General features: G+C 42.6%; 1 protein-coding gene across 1 annotated transcript; it reads left to right on the top strand.

The window, feature by feature from the left end:
* Positions 1–359: 359 nt before the first annotated feature.
* Positions 360–21439, top strand: senp3b (SUMO specific peptidase 3b). The gene is made up of 12 exons (XM_026160643.2): positions 360–538; positions 1855–1997; positions 3526–4200; positions 4592–4705; positions 6741–6852; positions 8227–8374; positions 10907–10954; positions 15175–15252; positions 18394–18531; positions 18951–19034; positions 19161–19211; positions 20166–21439. The coding sequence occupies exons 2-12, from the start codon at positions 1910–1912 to the stop codon at positions 20274–20276; spliced, it is 1647 nt and encodes a 548-aa protein (XP_026016428.1). The 5' UTR covers positions 360–538; positions 1855–1909; the 3' UTR covers positions 20277–21439.
* The last annotated feature ends 6 nt before the right edge of the window (positions 21440–21445 follow it).

The following is a 21445-nucleotide window of genomic DNA, read 5'->3' as shown; positions in this document are numbered from 1 at the left end:
TGCACAGCAGCTCTAGGACCAAAGGCTTGTGCCATCCCTTATTTCTTTATTTTGCCAAAAAAAAAAAAGCATATGAAGTGATTTATTGCAATGTGCAAACATAAATGGGCAGTACATATGGAAAAAAGATTCTAAAGATAAATTATACAGCCTGACTTTTTTTTTGCTATTACAAAGGCTGTCTGCAATGTGTAGACATAATAATGGTTCATCCCCTGGGAGCAGACCAAAAGTGGCAAAACAAGCAGGAAACCGGTAAACGTTGAAGTCCGAGTTTGAGTCTTTCCAACCGCTATACCACACCATACCACGTGGGGGCGGTATAGTGCCTAACAGCTAATGGCCAATCGTCTTCAAACACAAGAAGAAGAGAGGAAGCGGAGGGAGAGTGTGGAAACAGCTACCCCACACTTGACTTCATTGAATGAGATTCAACATCAATTAGCGTTTGTTTTGGGTCAGTGTTGTGCACACAGAATACGCTCACATTCTGTCAGAAGAACGCGGATAGAGATTTCTACACCCCTACAGATCAAGGGTAAGCATGCAGTGGCAACATTTAGCTAGGAAACAAACACACACTGGGCGGTTTATTTTTCTGCTAGCATGGTATCTGCCTACAGTCCGCTTAGCTAGCTGAGGACAACATGGTTATAGCTCAAAGGTTAGCCCGCACACTCAACAGATAATTAAAGAACTCGGCAAATTTGAATAACTTCACCTTATTCCTTATGTTCGTGTTGATGCTTTGGTTGTCAATAGTCATGATATATTATAATAAAAAGGAGTTTGCAGTTGGTGTGAGCTTTATTCAGTCTAATTTGATGAAACAACGGTAAGCTAGCTATTAGCATTCACGAGATAGCATTGGTGTAGACTATTTCCTGCAGAAGTGTTCATAATGGAAGAGTTTTATTGAGAAGAGGATTTATTTAGTAATTTATTTTTTTAATCCTGCACGTAAACAGTTAAGTCCATAACTACGTGTAGTTCCTGTCGCTTTTTGTCAATGCCGCTGTCATCACACAGTGGTCGGAGTGAAGCTAGCAAGACAAACTGCAGGACTAACATCAGTGAGCAGGATAAGTGAAGCAGCGTGGAGGCACCGGGACGTGTATTCTGTCTGTGTAGCAAAGCCTGTGGCTGCCCACTGAAACGGTCCCACGCGTTAGTTGTAAAATTACGGTCATTATTACTGCCTTTATATTCCTAGTAGTTGTTTTGTAATAATTGTGCCAAAATTAGCTTCAGTACTTCGTAACAACAAGTCAAGACTATGTAACGGCTTGTTTACATTCCAAGTGTTCAGTAAGATTAGAAAAGCGCTGCCATGTCAAATTAATGAAATTTACTAATACTTCTACTTTTTATTGAACCATAGGCTTTCATTCGTGTGAAGTTGTCTTTTATAGGCTACTTATGAATATGTTTTGTAACCACCCAGTTCTTATTTTATTGTAAGACATGGCGGGTCCACGGTAGCCCTAAAGTGTTAGAGACTCCCCTACAAAATACAATATCCCAGGCTATCCCAGGGTCCTGAGTGTCCTGTACTGCCTATGGAGCACTGTCTCAGTGTTGGATCTATGCTGAATCAGATCAACTCATGTATAAATGCTGTGAAAACACTCAACTGCATATCGTTGTAATTTACAAACTAGAATAATCTGCATGGAAATGTGTACTTTCATCTTTACATTTTGGTATATAACACTGCATCTCTATGAAGCAAAGTGATTCATGGAGTTTTCTTTTTGTCACTTAAAAATCCAAACAGACAGAAGCAGCTACTGTGTTATTCTGATGTCCACTGTGGACTTCATGAACTGACTGTATTCTCTCCCACCGTTGCAGACTGTGTTTGTTTGTAGGTGACGAGCTGGCGCAGGTTGTGGGTTTTTCTTGGATAATGCGAGACAGTGGTGGTAGCCTAGCCCAGAACCGCTGGCAGAGAGACCTGGGTCTGACCGCTGTGGGGCAGAACGACACAGGAGGAGGTTAGCACTCACTGTTTGTGTGTAAAATATTTACCCCCCAGTAGGGTGGACGTTCAGACCACTGGGTCAGGCATCTGTGGAAACCCTAAGAGGTTGATGGACACGAGGTCACTTCCATTTTTGAAATGAAATGTCACAACACACAACACTTAAAAGTAAAGAGGAACAACTTTACGGAGTTACTTGTGGCCTTCATCAGGGTCATCATCACCCTGATGACGTGTTGCTGGAGTCCCTGCACTGACTTTCTCATCCTCTCTGTGCCCCTGAAGTTAAATGTCGGTGATAAATGAGTGAATATTCAACAACAGTGTGGTGTAGGTTTATAAAACTTGCCTCAATTTGTTTTCCTTTTTCTTTATTGTGTCTCATGTATGTTTTAAGAACTTGCTTTTTATGCCATTTAAAAAAAATCGATCTAGTAACCAGTGAAGTCCAGCAGTGAGCTGTGGCCCTCAGGGGCCCCAGAAAGTCTTTGATTTCAAAGTCTTCATCAGGGGTGGGGAACTCCAGGCCTCGAGGGCCTGTGTCCTGCAGGTTTAGATGTGTCAGCTGATTTAAATGACCTCCTCAACATGTCTTGAAGTTCTCCAGAGGCCTGTGAATGAACTCGTTTGATTCAGGTGTGTTGACCCAGTGTGAGGTCTAAAACCTGCAGGACCTGAGGCCTGGAGTTCCCCACCCCCGATCTACTTGGTATCTAAAACGTGGACGTGGGTGGTGTGTGAAACCAGCATGCAGCTTAGGTTTCCCACCAGGATATTTCATTCATTTCATCGAGGATGGAGTGATCACAGCACACATCGATACCTTAATAAACACGGACTGAATGTATGCACACATGCTCTCATCTTATTATAACTGCTGCTTTTCTATAGTGTCTTTAAGCTCTTTTTGGTGATCATACAACAAACACTAATCAGACTCTGGTAGTCTCTCTTTGCCAGGATACAAAGGATGTCGGATTAACCGATACTAAACACACAGACGAATGATTGAATGTGTTCCCAGGCAGAACGTTTCCTCGTGGTTTTGCAGGGTCGACCCAAATTTGGACGTACTTTTCCAGATTTCGATTTTGACAAGATCCCCAACGTCACTGAGTGAAATGAGGCCAAAAACCAAACCTCCAAAAATAAAAAATTAATGATGTCCCAAGGAAAACTGAAGCAGCAGCTAGAGCTGTTACTTAAGGCTGTGTTCAAATATTCAAAGTAAGCCTGAGGGGGTGACTCAAGGCCTTTGGACAGCACTGTGGGGTAGATGTTATTTTTTAGTGAAATGAAGACGATACGATGCTTTTTTTAATGTGTCAGAGGTCCATGCTCACTACAAATGGGATAGTTTGGCCTGTTGGTAGGTGGTTGCTAAGTAATGTGATACAGATGAGTACAGATAAGTGTGCCTTGTTTATATTGTGTAGGAAGAGCTCATAGATACATTGTTACCTGTTGTAATGAGCTGCAGCAGTACTTTTGGGCTGTCGTGATGCCTGATTGGTCGATAATCACTGCTGTTTGTTTCATAGGTGGGATTCCAGCGGACCGCCTCATAGTCCCAGTGTCAGATCACAGTGTATCCACCCCCATGCACCTGAGACTGGAACATAAAGAAAAGGTGTGGACGGGTGAATATGTAGTGGATGAGGAAGATGGCATAGGTGGGACTGAAGCTGTAGGTGACGATGAAGTTAACAACTTTGATGGTGAAGACATGGGTAAGTTTGACAGCAAGAGTTTGGAAAACAACGAGGATGAAGATGTTGAAGAGGATGGAGACCAGGAGGTGGAGGAGTGGGGAATCTCAGATTTTTCTTCCCAGTCTTCCGAGCACCTTCATTCACAGCAGCACGATCATCAGAGACCAGAACAGAAGGCTGAAGAGATCGGCGAGGCCCCCGTAGCTCACGCACTAAGCCAGGCTGAAGCGGGAGACTTGTTTAGGTCCCGCCTAAGCAAGTACAGGGCTCTGAGAAGACTCGGGCGCTTGCGATGCCGTGGAGGTCTTGGATTTCGGCTCTCTCAGCACTGGAAGAGCTGGCGCCAGCAGGCCCGGTGGATGTGCTCCGTAAGACCCAGGTGCAGCCACAAAGGGCAAAGGAACACTCAAAGAGAACAGAGGAGACTGAAACGGTATGAGGGCCCCCCGTACGGGCACGAGGAGTATGACGGCAGTGATGACGGGCACACAGAGTCTGACAGAGGTACGTATTCGTGTGGGAATGCTAAGTAATGGGAATAGCAGGCATTTAAAATGATATGTTTTGTCAGTGGCAACAATCAGAGTACCATAACAAAAGTAACAGATGTTTTCAGTCTGCTTCAGTCGCCAGTTTTACTGCTTTTGTGAAAAAATCCCCACGAGGCATTTGAATAAGTGGGAATAATAATACATTTCCATAACCTGCAGTGACACCAGCTGTGATACGCTGCAGCGTCATGCTTAGTAGAGTTTAGTTTAGCCTCCCTGTTACTGTTAAAAGTTGCAGTTAAGTTACCTTTGACCCAAATTGATTTAACTGTTATTTTTGGAATTTGATAAAAATGCCTGAGTCTGCAGATTCCATAACAAATATGATTTCTTTCCTTTGGCAGATCAGCAAATAAACGGCTCCTCCTCAAGAAAGCAGGAGGACCGAGTGACCCTGGAGGCAGAGGTCAGGCCGGCAGAGCTGGCTCTTACTGAAGAACACACAAGTTGTGTGAATGGTATGTATCACAAATGCTTCTAGCCTTGCCTTAAATGTTTGTGCAGTACCAGCGTGGGCAGCACGGACGCTCAAGGTCGTGAATGTGAGAACGAGGCGACGTAGGCGCTTCAAACTTCTACAGCATGGGCATCAAGTCTTGGACGAGTTTGAATATCAGCGAGCTGAAGAGGTCAGGTTTTCTGAATGTGAGAGCTTGTGAATGAGGCGACGTAGGCTTTGAAAATGAAAAACATCGGTGTGTCTAGCAGGAGGCTGACGGGCAGCAGCGGTGATTGCCAGCTCGCATCAAACATGACGTCTGCTCTGTCTTAATACCCAAAGACTTGAATCAGTCTTGGAGTTAAACACGTATCCTTACTGAACAGTCTGAGCTGCAGATGCTGAATGTGTCGTACTGATAGTGAGGAAGGCTGTTTCCACATAACTGTTTTCATGTTCCTTACGTCACATGTCTGAGTCGGGGGGACACTCTACACGGCAGCCCGGGACCCCATAACTCGAGATTCATCCAGCTGTCATTGCTTTTATCTCATATATATATATATATGGAGGCACCAATCAGTCCACACACTTGTTGCTCCTCCATAATGTCCTGTTATCCTCAGCTGTAAACCTCACGTAACAGCTGCTTTGACTGCAGCGATCCGGACTTTACGTCCAGGGTCTGAGGTGTCCGCTGTCTTTGTTGGGTCTAGAGTTTGTCTTTAGCTGTGAGTCTCTAAACTGCTTTTAGACTGACACGTGTTTCCTGTAGTGCGTCCCTTCATTGTGACTGGGTGACGTCCTGGTTCATGTCCGTCCTTGTGTACCTCCCTGTTGTGTTTCAGTGTGCGCTGCTTCTCATGTCAGCATCAATGTGAGGTCCTACAGTGTTCATGTTACAGAGTGTACTGTAACACATGCTCACACATGTGTGATGCATCAGTAACAGTTCATGCTGTGTCTGTGGCCTTGTATGTCTCGTGTGTAACTGTGTCAGCAGTGCCGTGTCGGTCCAACCTGGTTCTGTAAAGTCTTTCTGGACCCGTGTAAAGCAGAGCTGTGTCTTTGTACCCACTCGTTCCCTGTTGTTGCCTCTGTGGCAGGTGGGTCAGATTATCCTAGTAATCGAGTATTCCACTGATTTCCATCATTGGCCAAGAAATATTTGGATGTCATTAATGAGCCGTGATAAGAGGAAAAGACGTCTCAACATGAACTGCTCGTTGGTTTCATCTTACAAATGTTTTTCATTTAAAGTTTGACATCTGTCAAAAAACAAATGAAACCTTTGTGTTCATGTTCTCAAATAAACTGTTTTCAGCTTAGCGGTATCGTTTTCATGAATGTGGTTTATATGAAATCTAAATGAAGTACAAAACTAACGAGTTGCTGTGCTTTTGTGGAAGACTGACACTTCTGTTTAGTGTGTGTGGACATTAAACTATGGCAGCATCATCTTCACTGGTGCTTTTTGTTTAAAAACTGGGAGCTGTGGGGCTTAACGTTGTCACTCGCTGCTCCCAGATAGTTTGAAATGTGGGTGAAACGCTGGCATTTACATGGTGACAGCTAAGAGTTAAAGTGAAGTATTGACACAAAGAATATGAGTTGAATATAGACTATAGCTCGACTGCACTAAACACTGAACATGAATAATGTGGCATTTCCACAGTGCTGCAGCTGCACACTGTTATTTATCCAGAGGGTAGCAGGAAGACCGTTTGTATGGTTAACATCATGTGTGATGGAGGCGGAACATGTGAACGTTAGCAGCACGTGAGCCAGAGCTTGTACAATCTCACAGGTTTGTAACCCTGCTGCGTCACAGCCTTGTGCTCTTCATGGAGGAGCACAGAGTGTGTTTCAGTTTGTGCTGGACGTCCTCTGTTGTTGAACATCAGCCAGTATGAAACTCACTGCTCGGGTTTGCTCATTGTTGGTGCTCGCAAATGTAAATGCATGTATCTCAGCTGGACATGTTGTATGATGTTACCTGTATTATACCTGTGTGTGGCGCAGCCCTCATTCATGTGGCTGTCATCTGTCTCGAGGTATTCTGGAAGAGTCGCTACGGCAGTACGGCAGTTTGATCCCCATCCACGTGGATGATGTTGTGGAGAAACTTCAGGACATCTTCAATGAAAACTTCTCACACCCACACAGGTGAGACGTAGTGATACTGTTGTGTTAACAGTGTTCTGTGTTGTTACCATCCTTCTCTCATCCTTCTGTGCAGTAAAGGTTAAGCTGGTGTCCATATCTACGCTGTAATCTGCAGCACTACTCTGAGGGCGGTTGAGACCACGTAGAGCTTCAACACCATCACTTACTGATGCATATTTGAGACATGTGTGCGTCTCGTAATCAAATGTGTTTTGCTCCTTCAGGATTTTCTGGATAACTTGGGAGCATTTCCCACTATTGAAGTGTGTTTAGCTCCAATTTCAGCCATGTTGCATTTGGGAATGAAGCAGTTGATAAGGGGCCTGACGCCTGCTGTTAAACAGGTTGTTCCCTCCTGGGACTTAGCCGCAGTGTCAGAGTTTCAGGGCTGAGTTTTGAGCCTGTGGAGTGTGTGGGGATGAGTGAATTTTATGTAGCAATACTTCCTGTGGAAACTTTCCCTCCAACCACAGTGAGGTAGTTCTGCTGTGGACCTGCTAAGTCCACCAGAGGAAGGTGGACCCTTTAGGGGCTCTCTTTTTAAGGGTGTTGCATCCCCACACATGTGTTAGGGTTTTGTTTTTGGCCTTGATGTGACTGTGCACTCACTGGACTCTTGATGCTTAGCATGCTGTTAGCTCCGTACCGAGCTCGGGCGTGTCCTCGGTCGAGGTGTTGTAGTCTCTGGAGCATGCAGTCTCCTGTAGTGAGATACACACTGTTTGGTTACACGAGCAACCCCAGTTCTCTGAAAACCAAAGCCGGTATCTCACCATGCTGCCGGACTTCATGGTCACATCAAAGAAACACTTGCCTGGTGTGGAGCCAGGGGCTCCTATAGAGGGGGTCTGGGGACCCTGTGTGCTTGAACCATCTTCTTGATGTGGTGGAAGCTCCCGTGATTGGTCACACCAGGATGGCATACTTCATAGCTCACTTGGTTTTCAGAGAACCGGGGTTAGTGTGGCTGTGAACGTAGAGCAGGTCATCTACTCATCGGAAAATTGGTGTTTTCTTTATCCATTAGCTTTTCCAGGCTGCATGCTTCAGTATCCTTGGGGAAGCTGCAGAATCTTGAGTTGCTCGTGAGGCATTCAGCGGCGTGTGGAGATGGATAAAAGCTCTTAGATGTACAGAAACATGCTTGCATGAATGTTTGGGTGAATGAGACGTTAAGCTTTGTTTTCACAACTCACAACTTAATGTTCACAGAATCACTATGTAACTGCAGTTGTTTTGTTTTTGCAGCAAAGGTGTCCTCTTTCACTTGCTGTAGCGATCCTTTGATTTGGGCTGTGTAGTGAAAGCTTTCATTAGCGATGTCTGAATACATGGAGCTAACTGTACATCTGATTTTGATTCGTTCTTCCTTAGAAAAGCAGTGGTCCAACATCTAATACACTCCTTCCACCGCTCATCAGGATCTGTTGTAGCTAAAACCTTCAGAGTCAACTACAAGCGGCATGTTCTGACCATGGACGACCTGGGCACTCTGTATGGACAGAACTGGCTCAATGACCAGGTATGCTAGTACACTCTAACTGGGGCTTTTGGGGGGAATTTTGACTTAATCTTAGGCATTAGTGCACCTAAGTCCAAAGGGAGTCATTAAAATGTGATTCAGTACACCTGTGTTGTTCCTGCGGTGGCACATTTTAGAGATACTGCTGTTAATACTTCGTAACTTGTACGTGCTGTAAATGATGCAGGTGCATGGCATCGGCTGAGTTAGGTACGTCAGTATATGTTCTCGTTCTCCAAAGTCCAGATGTTACAACATCCAATGTTTCATCATCAAGAAAAGCAAAACAAATTAAAGCTGTGAGCAGTGATGACAGGACACTCACTCTTTGGTTTATTGTAGAGTCTTTACCTTCCAGAATAAAGTGCCATGAAGCGACTGCTGTTGTGCTTTGGGGCTATCGAAGTTAAACTGAACAGAATTGAAAATTTCAGTTGGCTGGAGGTGGAGTGGTGCAGTTGAGCCATTTCCTGTAATCATATTTAAATCAAACTCCTCAACGATCACGTCAAATATGCAGGTTTGTGCTTCCTGTCGTAACTTTGAGGCAAACTGTAAAACAAACTACTGAAGACTTTCCAAACCAAGGTTTCAACATTCCTTGTCAACCACAAAGTGTAATATCTGGAAATGACAAACGGCAGACTTCCTGTTGGGTTTGTCTCAAAGCTTCTCTGAACTGGGCCCTGTGCTTCGTACGTCGCTTACTACATCCAAGATCAAATGAAACATCCAAGATCAAATCATCGCGCTAACCGTGAGCTCGCTAATCCGGTTCTCCGAACACACCTGCTGTTGACGATTAGTACAGCTGGATGAAGTAATGTGCGATCACTGGGTGCCGTAAAAGGGGCTACGCATCGATAGTAGAAACAGTGATCGGCAACCCGCTGATTGGTTGGCGAAAATGGCGAAGGAGCGCGCTCGGTATTTTTCGGCAGCAGAGCAAGAACTCTTGAGTGAGGGATTTCAGGAGTTTCAGAGTTTAATTAAAACGCAAGGGAACACTGCAAAGGCTGCAAAAGCAAGGAGAGAGGGCTGGCAGAAAGTTGCTGACAAATCAAACTCGTAAGTAATCCAATAATAACAATAATAATGGAGTGGATTTATATAGCGCTTTTCAAGGCACCCAAAGCGCTTTACAATGCCACTTTTCAGTCACTCTCACATTCACACACTGGTGGAGGCAGCTACGGTTGTAGCCACAGCTGCCCTGGGGCAGACTGACAGAAGCGAGGCTGCCATATTGCGCCATCGGCCCCTCTGGCCAACACCAGTAGGCGGTAGGGTAGATTTATCATATCACACCATATTATCCAATATTATATTACATTATATTATATTATGTTATATTATATCCCCTTTCACATTAGAGCCACAACAGGACCCACTAGAACATGGGAACAAGTAAAAGTGAAATATAAGAATATTCTACAGAATGGTAATATTTATCACTTATATTGCTTTTCGTCTCTTGGAAAGAGACCCTGGAATAATCTGTTTGTTTGTTCATAACAGCAACCAAGAAAAGGGCAGAGCAAAAAAAGACAGGTGGTGGTCCTGCACCCCCTCGTCAACAAGTTGGTTAAGTAAATAATACCCTCACGGGAAAATCGATATCTCTCTATGAGCACACTGTCGCGCTGAGCTAAAGGATCCTGTCTGTCCCGCAATATACGCTGAATTCTGAGGACTCTCCTTATCAATCTTACACCTTCCGCAATGGGTGTCTCGCGTATACAGACAGGACATGGCTGCAACAGGCTTCCCAAATCCACCTTCGCTTTTATAGCCGTGGTCTCTCGTCTTGAGTACACGAAGTAATTTACAATTACTACTCTGAAATATGAATTACATCTGTAATAATCACATACATGTAATAGAATGTTAATAGTACATTTCCCTTTTTTAGGGAATGACCTGTGTGAAATCAATAAATGGATCAGGTGCTGCATTATCTTTAGTTACATTGATGTTACTTATTTATGGTGAAACAGTGGTGGAATATCGCTGTTGCTTTCGTATAAATGAAGCGGACATACCTGCGTGGCCACGATCTAATCCTGTTTACATAAAGTAAACCTGCTCCCCAGCAGGTTTACGCTTACGGCTCTGTTGCTATGACAGCAAGTCCCGGATGGGCTTCGGGGAACCGAACGATCCAGGATCACGCGAAATCGTCAACAATCTAATCCAGCTAACTTACTTAGCGAGGTACGAAGAACAGGCCCCTGATCTTGGAAAGTTGCACACGTGTACCAAATTTCACCCACACAGGTGGAACCATGTATGCAGAATCATTTTGTACTGTCCACATGCCAGACCCATAAAATATGTACGTTTTCACCAGAGCAGATGCGTGTGCAAAGTTTAGGCCCTCAGCGAGGCTTTAAAATCAGACTGTGTTTATGAAAACGGCTGCTTGGTTTCACACTCGGGCCTTAAAAGTAAAGAGAATTGTATCAAAAGTGTTGCTGCCTGAGAACATTTCTCTTTGCACTTTAATTCTTACATTGTTTTTGTGTTATTCAGGTGATGAACATGTACGGTGAGCTGGTCATGGACTCTGTGCCAAAGAAGGTGAGGAAGCTGCAAACGAAACTGTTGCAGCTTGTGCTGTGGATGATTTACCTACCCACAGTTATTATTGTGTCGTTGCAAAAGCCATATGTAACATCTTCTGAGATTCTTCAGCCTTGTTTGAACCTTCTGTGCTGAACACACTGAAACCATGCTTCACTCGATACATCAGTGCACAAGATCAACTACATCAAATACTTGATGTATCATAATGAAAACAGCCACTCAGAATATATAAACTGAGTATACAAAGATCTTACAGCTGTGATATGTTCCTTCGTTTTTCATTGTTATTATGGTAAATATTTTTGTGGAGGGTCTAATAACTGAATAATAATAATAATATATTTAGAGCAGAAACTATTGATTATTTGAATTGGTGTAGTTCAATTCAGTGTTAATTATAGAGCACCAAATCAACACAGTTGCCTCAAACCGCTTTATATTATCAGGTTGGAGATCCTACAATAGTGCAAAGAAAACAGAAAAGCCAACAATCACATGACCCCCTATGAGCAAGCGCTGTGGTGACAGTGGGAAGGAAAAACTCCCTTTTAACAGGAAGAAACCTCCGGCAGAACCAGGCTCAGGGAGGGGCGGGGCCATCTAACGGGATCTGTTGGGGTGATGGAGGAAGACGGGACGAAGACAAGCTGTGGAAGAGATTAACAGTAACTAACGATTCAGTGCAGAGAGGTCTACTAACACACAGTTAGTGAAGAAGAAACACCCAGTGCATCATGGGAATCCCCCAGCAGCCTACACCTACTGCAGCATAACTAAGGGAGGATTCAGGGTCACCTGGTCCAGCCCTAACTATATGCTTTAGCAAAAAGGAAAGTTTGAAGCCTAATCTTGAAAGTACAGATGGTGTCTGTCTCCTGAATCCAAACTGGAAGCTGGTTCCACAGAAGAGGGGCCTGAAAACTGAAGGCTCTGCCTCCCATTCTACTTTTAAATACTCTAGGAACAACAAGTAGGCCTGCAGAGCGAGAGCGAAGTGCTCTAATAGGGTGATATGGTGCTACAAGGTCATTAAGATAAGATGGGGCCTGACTATTCCTCATCACTTGATGTTTGCTGTCTGTACTGTATCACCCTCTGTTCCTTTTCAAACATACACTGTTGTTTTTGTGTAGCTTATCTGTGTAGTCGATTTAATTGGAAACTTACAGATAACGTCTTATTTCAGAGTGTAATCTTCACGTGGTTTGTCCAGAGCACTCTCTGATTCACAAACTAGTTATTTTCAGTTTTCACTCACTGTGTCTTCAGCGATTCACTAGCTTAGCTCATAGCCGACTTGTTAGCAGTGTGGCCTCTTGACCTGTTCCTCCTGCACTTTCCTGCTCATTAGGTCAGATGTTAATGAATAAGAAATACATGTAATAAATGTAGCCCGTTTGTGGAGGCCAGGATCACTGATTGGAAAAACCCGTAACTAGCCAGGCCGCTGTAGCCGGTGCAGTCAAAGGTAGCGTAGGCTCCGTTAGCTCTCCCCTGGCAGATTGACCTGAGAATAAAAAGATGGCTGGGTGACGGGGATGAGGAAGCATAGTTCTAAACAGAAGCCCCCGGTACACCACCACCACCTTCTTGTGTCTAATCGTTCTGCTGCCAGACAAAAACAAACCAAACTTGAGCAAATGATTTAAATACAAATAACCAAGAAAGAACAATATCGTGTCCTCAACAGCACCAAAGAGTAAAACAGTTAAATGTTAAACTTTAAACATTGCGTCCCTCTCTTCTAAGTCCCTGTTAGTACATTAATTAATAAACAAATGGATTTACCTGGTTACAGCAGGATGATTATGTTAGTTTAAAGGGAACCCCGGTTATTAAGACATGTTTGCGCTAAAATGTGTACTGTGCTTTCAATAACACATGTGGTATTAAAATATACTAAATGTTTTCCTTCTAAGCACATTTTATATAAAACCGATTTACCAGTAGGTCGCCATTGTTATTTACTTCTCAATGCACTCTGGGTAGTGACGTCACACGGTTGCACCGCATCCAGTTCACAGTTAGCAGCGCACTGGAAATCACTTCTGTTCAACCTTTCCAGTTTGAACCAGAGCAAACCGAAAACAGTCAACCAGCACTTAGTTTAGATGAAGATGAAAACAATCCGTCAAACGATGACGAGAGAGTGAGGGAAAACTACTGGTGTCTATGCGGCTACTGCTTGCCAATGGCAACGGCGTCTCAGAGCGTTTGTCTTAATCCAGATGTTCTTTGGGCAGCCCTTGTTAGCCTCCATGACCGGTATCCGGTCTTTAAGTGATAACGTGATGAATCCTGCTTCCGGGCCCAAAGTAGTCTGCCTTTAATAAGACTGTTGTGTTTTTAACATGTTTTAATGTTTTGTATCTTGTTCGATTTAAACTCAACAAGCCCCTAAAAACAGTCAGTGATCACTGTCGGCTTCTCACGGTTTTTATTACCGCCAATCATTTTAAAGCTCAGATTTTAAACCCTTACGATGTAACTGCAGCCCAGCCCATGTAGCAGCAGTATATTAATGACTAACCTGGTATTGTGGATGGATTATCTCAGTCCTGACTGAAGTTTGGTCCGTTTACAGCATCCTGCCATGCGATTACATTCGTCCCTAACCATTGGGAACTCTCATATGAACTTTTATCAAGTGGGAAAAAAGTCCTCAGTTTGTTAGCGTTCATCCTCCAGCTTTACTGTTTATGTTATGCTAACATAGCGTTCACGTAGCACATCATTATATACCAGCTAGCCCAACTTCAGTAACCCTACAAACGTCACTGCTGTTTAGTCTTCATTTATGTTGGAGGAGATAGAGCTGTACGTTTGAATTTGATAATAAATCTCTCAGTCAGAACACAGTGGTACAGGTACAGTGGAACCCCGGCTTACAAAGACCCCATTTAACGAAAAATTCAAGTTACGAAGGCACTTAACGGCAATATTTCTGCCCGTGGTACGGCAAAGTGCCCGCGTAACGAAATGGATAATATAGAAAATTTTAAAAAATTAAATTAAATTCCATAATGTTATGTACATGTACGTATGTATGCATGCATGCGTATGCTTTCTTCAACCTCCTCCACCAAGAACTTCGTCTTCAGCCAGCATCGCCTCACTCAAAAGGCGATGGAAAAAGGTGCTTCGACTTAGGAAAATTTGACTTACGAAAGACCCTCTGGAACGAATTAATTTCATAATTCGGGGTTCCACTGTATATTATATTTAGATGGAAACTAGTGAGCTAACTTCCTGCTAACTCCTAATTCAGTTAAATGTCATAAATTCAGTTTTCATGGATGCCTGGATATTAAACTTAATTGATACACCTGGCAGAGCAGCCACACTGATCATTTTATTACAGATGAACAACTTTAGACAGTTTTTTAACTCTCAGTAATGCCGCAGTGATCATTTGACTTTTGCAGCTGAGTTTGGGCCCAGACATGGCTAATAACATCAGACTCAAAGACCGCATAGTGCTGGTCTACCAAGTCGTAACCAGGTAATTAGGCAAGTTAATTAATACGGTTGCTACACTTTAAAAAACAAAACAGGTTAGCTGAACGAAAGCACCTATACTACCGACAACCAATACACGTCATCGTCCCAGAATGCATTGTGTGCGAAAAAACATGGCTGCTCCCACGGCTCCAAGATAGTTTCAACCAACAAAGATTTAATGAATAACAAATTTTTTTTAGTTTTTCTCAAGTATGTCTTTATGTAGTGGAGATAATTTGTAACATGTTTAGAGTAACTTGTCATAATAGTCGGGGTTCAACACCCCTGAGTCGTTCTAACCATCGGAAACCTCGAAGCACAGGCCGAGGTTTGAAGGCCTGATGCTCAGCCTTGTCCACCCCAGCTGGAAAAACCAAAACCAGTCTTATCTGTTGTTCTTGTCCACCTGGGCCTCACAGAGTTTGTCTGAATGCTAATTGATGTTCTTTTTATAAAGTGTGGAAACACGCCTGGTAGGATGTGTGGCTATCAGCAGACGGGTATAACGAGCTGCCAATTATGGATTAAGGAGCTTTTTTCCTTTTGCTGTCATGTTATGATGGTAAAAAAATAAAAACAAAACGTTGGACTGTGCCGAGTCCTGTCTCTGGCTGCGATGACTGGAGCCTTGCTGCTCCCGTAGTAATGGTCTGTGTAATCCCATTACTACATGTTTACTGTCATCAATCAAAATCATTTTTTTTCTTTTTCAGGTCCATTTTTTCAACAGCTTCTTTTACGATAAGCTAAGGACAAAAGGCTACGAAGGAGTCAAACGGTGGACAAAAAATGTAAGTGAATGTGGCCAACATACTCGGAGTAGTTTAGCAGCATATTAACACTTTGTATCAATATGCAGGAATAAAACAATGAGGAGTGTCGTTAGAGCTGGATGATAAAAGACATTCAGTCTTGTCTTTAAATTACAATGTAACACAAATTTATGAAGGTGGTCTAAATAATTCAGACCTCTCATGCAGACAGTTGCAACTAAGAACTTTCTGAACATCAGTAGCACATTTCAAACGTCATGACAGGCTGCACACGAGTGGAAACCGTGTTTCATCTGCTTAGAAGAGTTTGAGTTTTTCATTAAGTCGGTACATAATATCAGAGTCAAAGAATCTCTATACGACTCTGTGTGTGATGCATGATTGTATGATCTGCACTGGTCTAGGTTAAAGCCTCACTGTCCGTGGGGTTTTCTTACACATCTGGAGTAAGAGTGGGGAAAACCCTCTGCTTTTAAAACTACACAGATTAGTCTTCTCACTTTACTAACTCCACAAAGGTCTTGAGCCAGCCGCCCATTTCTTGAAGTCTTTGCTTCCAAGGAGAAAGACCCGAGTGGTGTTGAGCAGTAGTTTTTTTTCTGGGGGATGAAACATTGTCACAGTTTCGAGCCACATAATTGGTTCAGATTTCTTTTGTTTGAACACTGCCGTGTAGTTCTGTGACCAACACGGTGACAAAAAGAGCTTTTTCCTGTAAACTCCTGCAGATGTTGGCATTGTATGCAGTCAAGAAACTGGACAAGTGGAGGACAAAAGTAGTAGTAGCTGTCTTAAATATCTAAAGAAGCAGGGTAAACTGACAACAAGCTGAGGAGTGCCAGACAACTCAACAACTACACAAAAAATTGGTGGCAACCAGTCTGATAGAGTGATGCGTCCAAATGTGAGATTTTAGCTTCAGATTGTAGATGAACAGGTGCAGTAACGGTCTCGTCTGTACAACAGAGACTGCATGTCAGCCAGCTCAGGATCTTCTTAAACCTGAAGTAATACTGAATGCAGAACAAACTGAGATTTTGCGCCACCCTTCAGTTCCAGCTGGAAAGCATCTGACTGCTTTATTTTACAGCAGCGATGTCAAACACACAGGTAATGCAGCAAAGACCTGGATAGAAAAACAATGAAACCTGGTCAGTCGTAGAATGACCCACTCAGGGTTTGGACCTCAGAGATGTTGAAACTGGAATCCTCAAGATTCCTCCCTTTGTTCCCTTTGTTCCCTTCTCAAGGGAACAAAGGGAACAAAGAAGACCTTTGGACTGATCTTTATTCAAGCTAGAAAGTTTTTACTGAACCTGAGAGCTCAGGCTGGTCTCACCAAATGTATTTTTGCCTTAGATTTCCATGTGTGTTTGCATGTTTCAGTACATTTCTGACCGTTGACCATTTTCTGATGGCTCAGTGCTGTAAATGTCAGTTTGCTTCAGTTTGAACTTTCAAAGAACGTTGTGACATCAAAATGAAAATGAACATATATTTTTATGTCTTTTTTTTTTTTTTTTTAGATCTGACTGTTTATGTGCTCTTTTCATTCAAACATAACAAAGCCTGAGCTGTACGCACAGTTGTGTCTGCTCTGTGCTTTGGCTTTAGATGGAAATCAGCTGTTTGTCCAAAAACCACTGTGGTTCAGCTTTTTTATTTGGTATCTACTGACACTACCAATGGACCATTTTGATCTTCTCTGGGATCTTTAGTCAAAAACAAGGCGTCAGACTAACTTTGGTTAAGACAAAAGTCTAGTTTGTATTTCAAACATAAGAGCTCTGCAGCAAGCAGAGCACGGAGAGTTCATCTGAAACTGAGTCCAGTTCTTTCAAACTTCAAAGGTTCTTTGTTACAAAATAAACTTAAACTGTCTCCTGTATAGTTTCAGATAAGCATGTTGTCTTTACATGATTACTGTTACAGCTTGTTACAAACCCCTGAAAGGAGCCGCCCTGACTCGCTCTTTTAGTGCTTGAATAAAAAACAGTCAACTTTATACGTTTAGTTAGCTGCTTCTCCAAGTTAAGATTTGAAAGCCCGTCCCAGTTTTCATGAGAGGAATAATATAAACAGCACAATTACAATTTATTTTTTCAAAGGTTTAAACAGAATATTTTTTAACATTTAAATTGTAATTGTTTATCCACAGTTCCAGCTCATTTGTAAATATAAAATAGTTTTGGTTTCTAAATCATCCTAATATTATACACATAGAAGGCACATCATCATCATGCAACCTTACGATCTGATGACTAAAAAGATCCCACGAGTGTTTTACTTTAAAGTTTTTTGTTGAGATAACGTGTGTGCCTCCGTTTCTGTTCGACCCTGATCATCCAGCATTGTTGAGCAAGGATATGCCCCGTTCCTCATTTCTTAGTTTCCTGCACGTTTGTCTTGTTCACACATTTTAAGATAATCAAACATAATGAAATATTAGACAATATTCAGTCCTGCTGCATTGCCCACCTGTGGTTAAGCTTACTGAGTGACCTGATGGCTGGACATGGTCAGAGTTCATGGTTGAATCAATTGCAGTCGTCCAGGTCCTGAAGCAGCAGAGCAGCCATGGACATTACTCCGTCCTCGTCTTGTTATATTAATATATCATTGTTTAATATCACATGTTACCATATATTATCATATTCAATGCTGTTAGTTTTTTGAGAATATTCTGTGTAAAACTATCTTTGATCATCAAGGTGTTTTTGGATAAATGTGAGTAAAATTAGTTTGGTCTGAAACGTGTAACAAATATACACCAAAGCAATGAAATACTTGCATGTGGTTTATCTGCAGTACCTGTAAAATCCCATGGAAAAATGTTGTGACGGGTTTTTATAGAACTGAAAGCGATGATGTGATGACAGCCTTACTCATCTGCTTGTCTTAATAGGAAGAACATACTTCTCACATTGTTAGCGTCTGGCTTTGTTTGGTTCATAACTGAATTAGCTCTTGGCTAGCAGCCGCATACACCACTTTACAAGCTTTTCCATCTGTGTGTTGGTTACATTGCTTCAGACCACATTAGGAGCACTGCTGGCTTAGTGTTACAGGGTGGGGGCATCGTATAATTGAAAACCGACAGCTTAACCAAGATTTTTGTTACGTCTCTCAAACTCTCGTTTATTTCTGTTCATTTATCAGGTCGACATCTTTCAGAAGGATCTGTTGTTGATCCCCATCCATCTTGAGGTCCACTGGTCGCTGGTCAGTGTTGACATTCCTCGTCGAGCCATCACCTACTTTGACTCTCAGAGAACTTTGAACAGGCGTTGCCCAAAGGTAGGGATCAGGCAGCTTTTGGAAAAGGAATGAGTGGATGATTGAACGGTTTTTGAAGAAAGGTCAGTGGGTATAGATGCTTATTCTGTCAAAATGATTAATAGTAGCAAATGAGCAGCTGCGTGATATTTCTGGTAGCTAATATTGTTGCTTTTTAAAAAAACTTAGTATTTTTTAACACTGCAAATTTGTTGTAAAAGACCAAAGTTTTTGTAACCTCTTCAGTTGGGTTGTGTTAAACCCAAATGTTCGGGTCCAGAGCTGCTGCTCTGTCTGTCCTGCCAGTGATTCAGTTGCTGATAGGAGAGGGCAGGCTGTCACACCTATAGTGTATCCATGAATCTACTGCTCAAAGTCAGAATCTCTGTTTTTGGAAACAGGTGTCTCAGTCTCTTTGAATGTGTTCATTTTGATTCCAGCACATTTACAAATACCTGCAAGCTGAAGCCATCAAAAAAGACCAGCAAGACTTCCTGACAGGATGGACCGGCTTTTTCAAAATGGTAACACGACTTTTCTTTATAACACTTACCAAAGCTCTGGTGAGACTTTGAGTAAAAATCAAACGAGAAGTAGACTTTAGTTGAAATGGTACCATTGCTAATGCTAATGTATTTGTAATGTTGCAGAATGTGGGCCGCCAGAACAATGACAGTGACTGTGGGGCTTTTGTGTTACAGGTGAGTTTTCTACAGTGTGCATGAGGGCTGGGTGATATGAGGAAACTCTAATATTGCCATATTGTTTGGCTATATCGCGATATGTCTTGAGCAGCAAAGGGGGTGGGCTGCAGTGTGAGCCTCAGTGAGGTCGGGTTTTTTATGTAAATACCAACATGTGTGGTATCCACAGAAACTTTCAAGTCTCAGCCACAAGCTCATAGAAACCATTTCTGCAAACACCAAACGGCCAACACAACAATTAAAAAGGTTATGTGCCTAAACACAAACAACAAAGCCACACTCAGCTTCACGTAACCCAGCAAACGTCACATTGTCTAACATCAAAGGTTTCGTCACTCTCCAACCAAAACGATCTGAACCAGCAGCAAAAGAAGGCCACAAATATGCTTCAGGAACGATAAACAATAACGTGAACGGTTTCCTTCAACAGAGGCCGTCGTAGCTCTAATCACAGCTGGTGTATTTAACGTTTCCTTTGGTGTGTGGGGAGATGTTGACATGCAGAGTTTATTCATGTCGTTCGACAACCTTCTCGTGAAATCCAGACGACAGCGAGTCCGAAACTCCCGCTGTCACCATATTTCTCCCATCTGCTAGCATATAAACACGCATGCTCAGCACAGTGTGGCAGGTAGAACATTTTCCAGCTAGGAGGGGGGATTGATGATGCATTTGCAGCGTGCGGGAACCTACACTCGATGGTTACGATAAAACCATTTTAACCATCGTACGTATCAAATATACTCGATATATCGCCCAGCCCTGATATAAACACGAACTCTCGTTGTTGAGAGCTAGCCATAGACAATTTGGATTAGTCTGTTCCACTTCTTTATAGCATTTATGAGGGAAACATGTACCTACTGCATAGATGGTAATTACCACACATCAGATTGTTTTAAATGTGTTTCAGTATCTGACCCTGACCTTTCCTTATCTGCTATCCTGCAGTACTGCAAGTGTCTGGCACTCGGGCAGCAGTTCAACTTTGGGCAGCAAGACATGCCCCGCCTCAGAAGACAGATGTACAAAGAACTGTGTCACTGCAAGCTTATGGTGTGACCCTTCATTTCCATCGTTTGTGGCCAGCTACACCTGCTCCGTCCCTGAAGTCTAACAGGATGGAGGGACAGTGTTAAAACAAGAGGAAAATGGGAGCAAGTGACTGGGGGAAAATAAACATTACAAACCTAACTTTTTCTCTTCCACCATGCAGAGAAATTCTTCTAGATGCGAACATTGTTTGACTTTATTTTTTCAGGTTCTGCTTCCCTCGGTTTGTTTGAAAAACACTGATTTAAATATCTGTCATAGTTCTTTGTGGTTGTGAGAGGCCAAGACTAGCTGTCTTATTTTGGGGATGTGCTAGTTATCCGTGTAAAGATAGTCCACTAGTTTTCTGGTTGGAGAGGGAGCACTGAGGTACGGAAAAGCCTGCGTCCAGGAGGTATGAAGGGAAGTCCCACAGTGGAGTTTGTGTTTAGAGGGCTGCAGTGACTTTTCCATCCAGCCAGTCATTACTTGACATCTTTGCAAATGAAACGTACCCCATGCAATGGCCACCGTTGTGGACGAGCTGTTCAGCACAAAATGTTTGCCAGTGTATTACAGTGTGAAACTTCCATGTACAATATTTTTAACCGTTTCCTGCGGTCTGCTCAGCTGGAGTTTAGTGGGAATCCATGGTTATGTTGGCAGGTAAAACTTTTTTCTGGTGAATCTCAGGGAAAGTTGGATTTCTGCAGCATCCATGAGTCCCGCCTCATGCTGGCCCACACAGTAGAAACTTTCCCCCTCGATCGCTTTCAAGTCATAAACCTTGAAAGCGATTGAACTGAAATGGCTCAAAGAAGTATATTTACAATGCATTTAATTTTTAATGTGTTTCAATCTCTGTCAGTAATTGTGGTAACATGTTTGGGTTTCATAAAAGATCAAGAAAAAAGACGATTTGTTTTTTTTCTTGTTATTTTTTTTGTTTTTGTTTAGATTTTCTGGTTAGTATAAAAGCCATTTTGTTGAGGACCACAAATACACACCAGGCATATGTCCACAGTGGAGATACAGTGCTCTCTTATTCTTTTTATAACAAAAGAAAACTTGTGAATAGTTGTTTTTGGCTTTGCTTTTTTTTTTTCCAAGAAGGAGCTGATGCAAGAGAGCTGTTTTATATATCTTCTACAATACGTTATGACTGCTAAAAATAAAAATATGTGGCAAACGTGTGTGTG

The sequence above is a fragment of the Astatotilapia calliptera genome, chromosome 3, assembly GCF_964374335.1.
Source record: "Astatotilapia calliptera chromosome 3, fAstCal68.1, whole genome shotgun sequence".
NCBI lineage: Eukaryota > Metazoa > Chordata > Actinopteri > Cichliformes > Cichlidae > Astatotilapia > Astatotilapia calliptera.
The sequence above is the reverse complement of the archived record's forward strand: the minus strand, read 5'-3'. Positions and strand labels throughout refer to the sequence as shown.

What these genes read in the sequence shown, in the direction of transcription:
- senp3b (XM_026160643.2), top strand. Translation starts at nt 1,910, where the DNA reads ATGCGAGACAGTGGTGGTAGCCTAGCCCAGAACCGCTGGCAGAGAGAC. An exon ending in ACACACAAGTTGTGTGAATG is followed by an intron (nt 4,706 to 6,740) that starts GTATGTATCACA and finishes ATCTGTCTCGAG; the next exon opens with GTATTCTGGAAGAGTCGCTA. An exon ending in TGAACAGGCGTTGCCCAAAG is followed by an intron (nt 18,532 to 18,950) that starts GTAGGGATCAGG and finishes TTTTGATTCCAG; the next exon opens with CACATTTACAAATACCTGCA.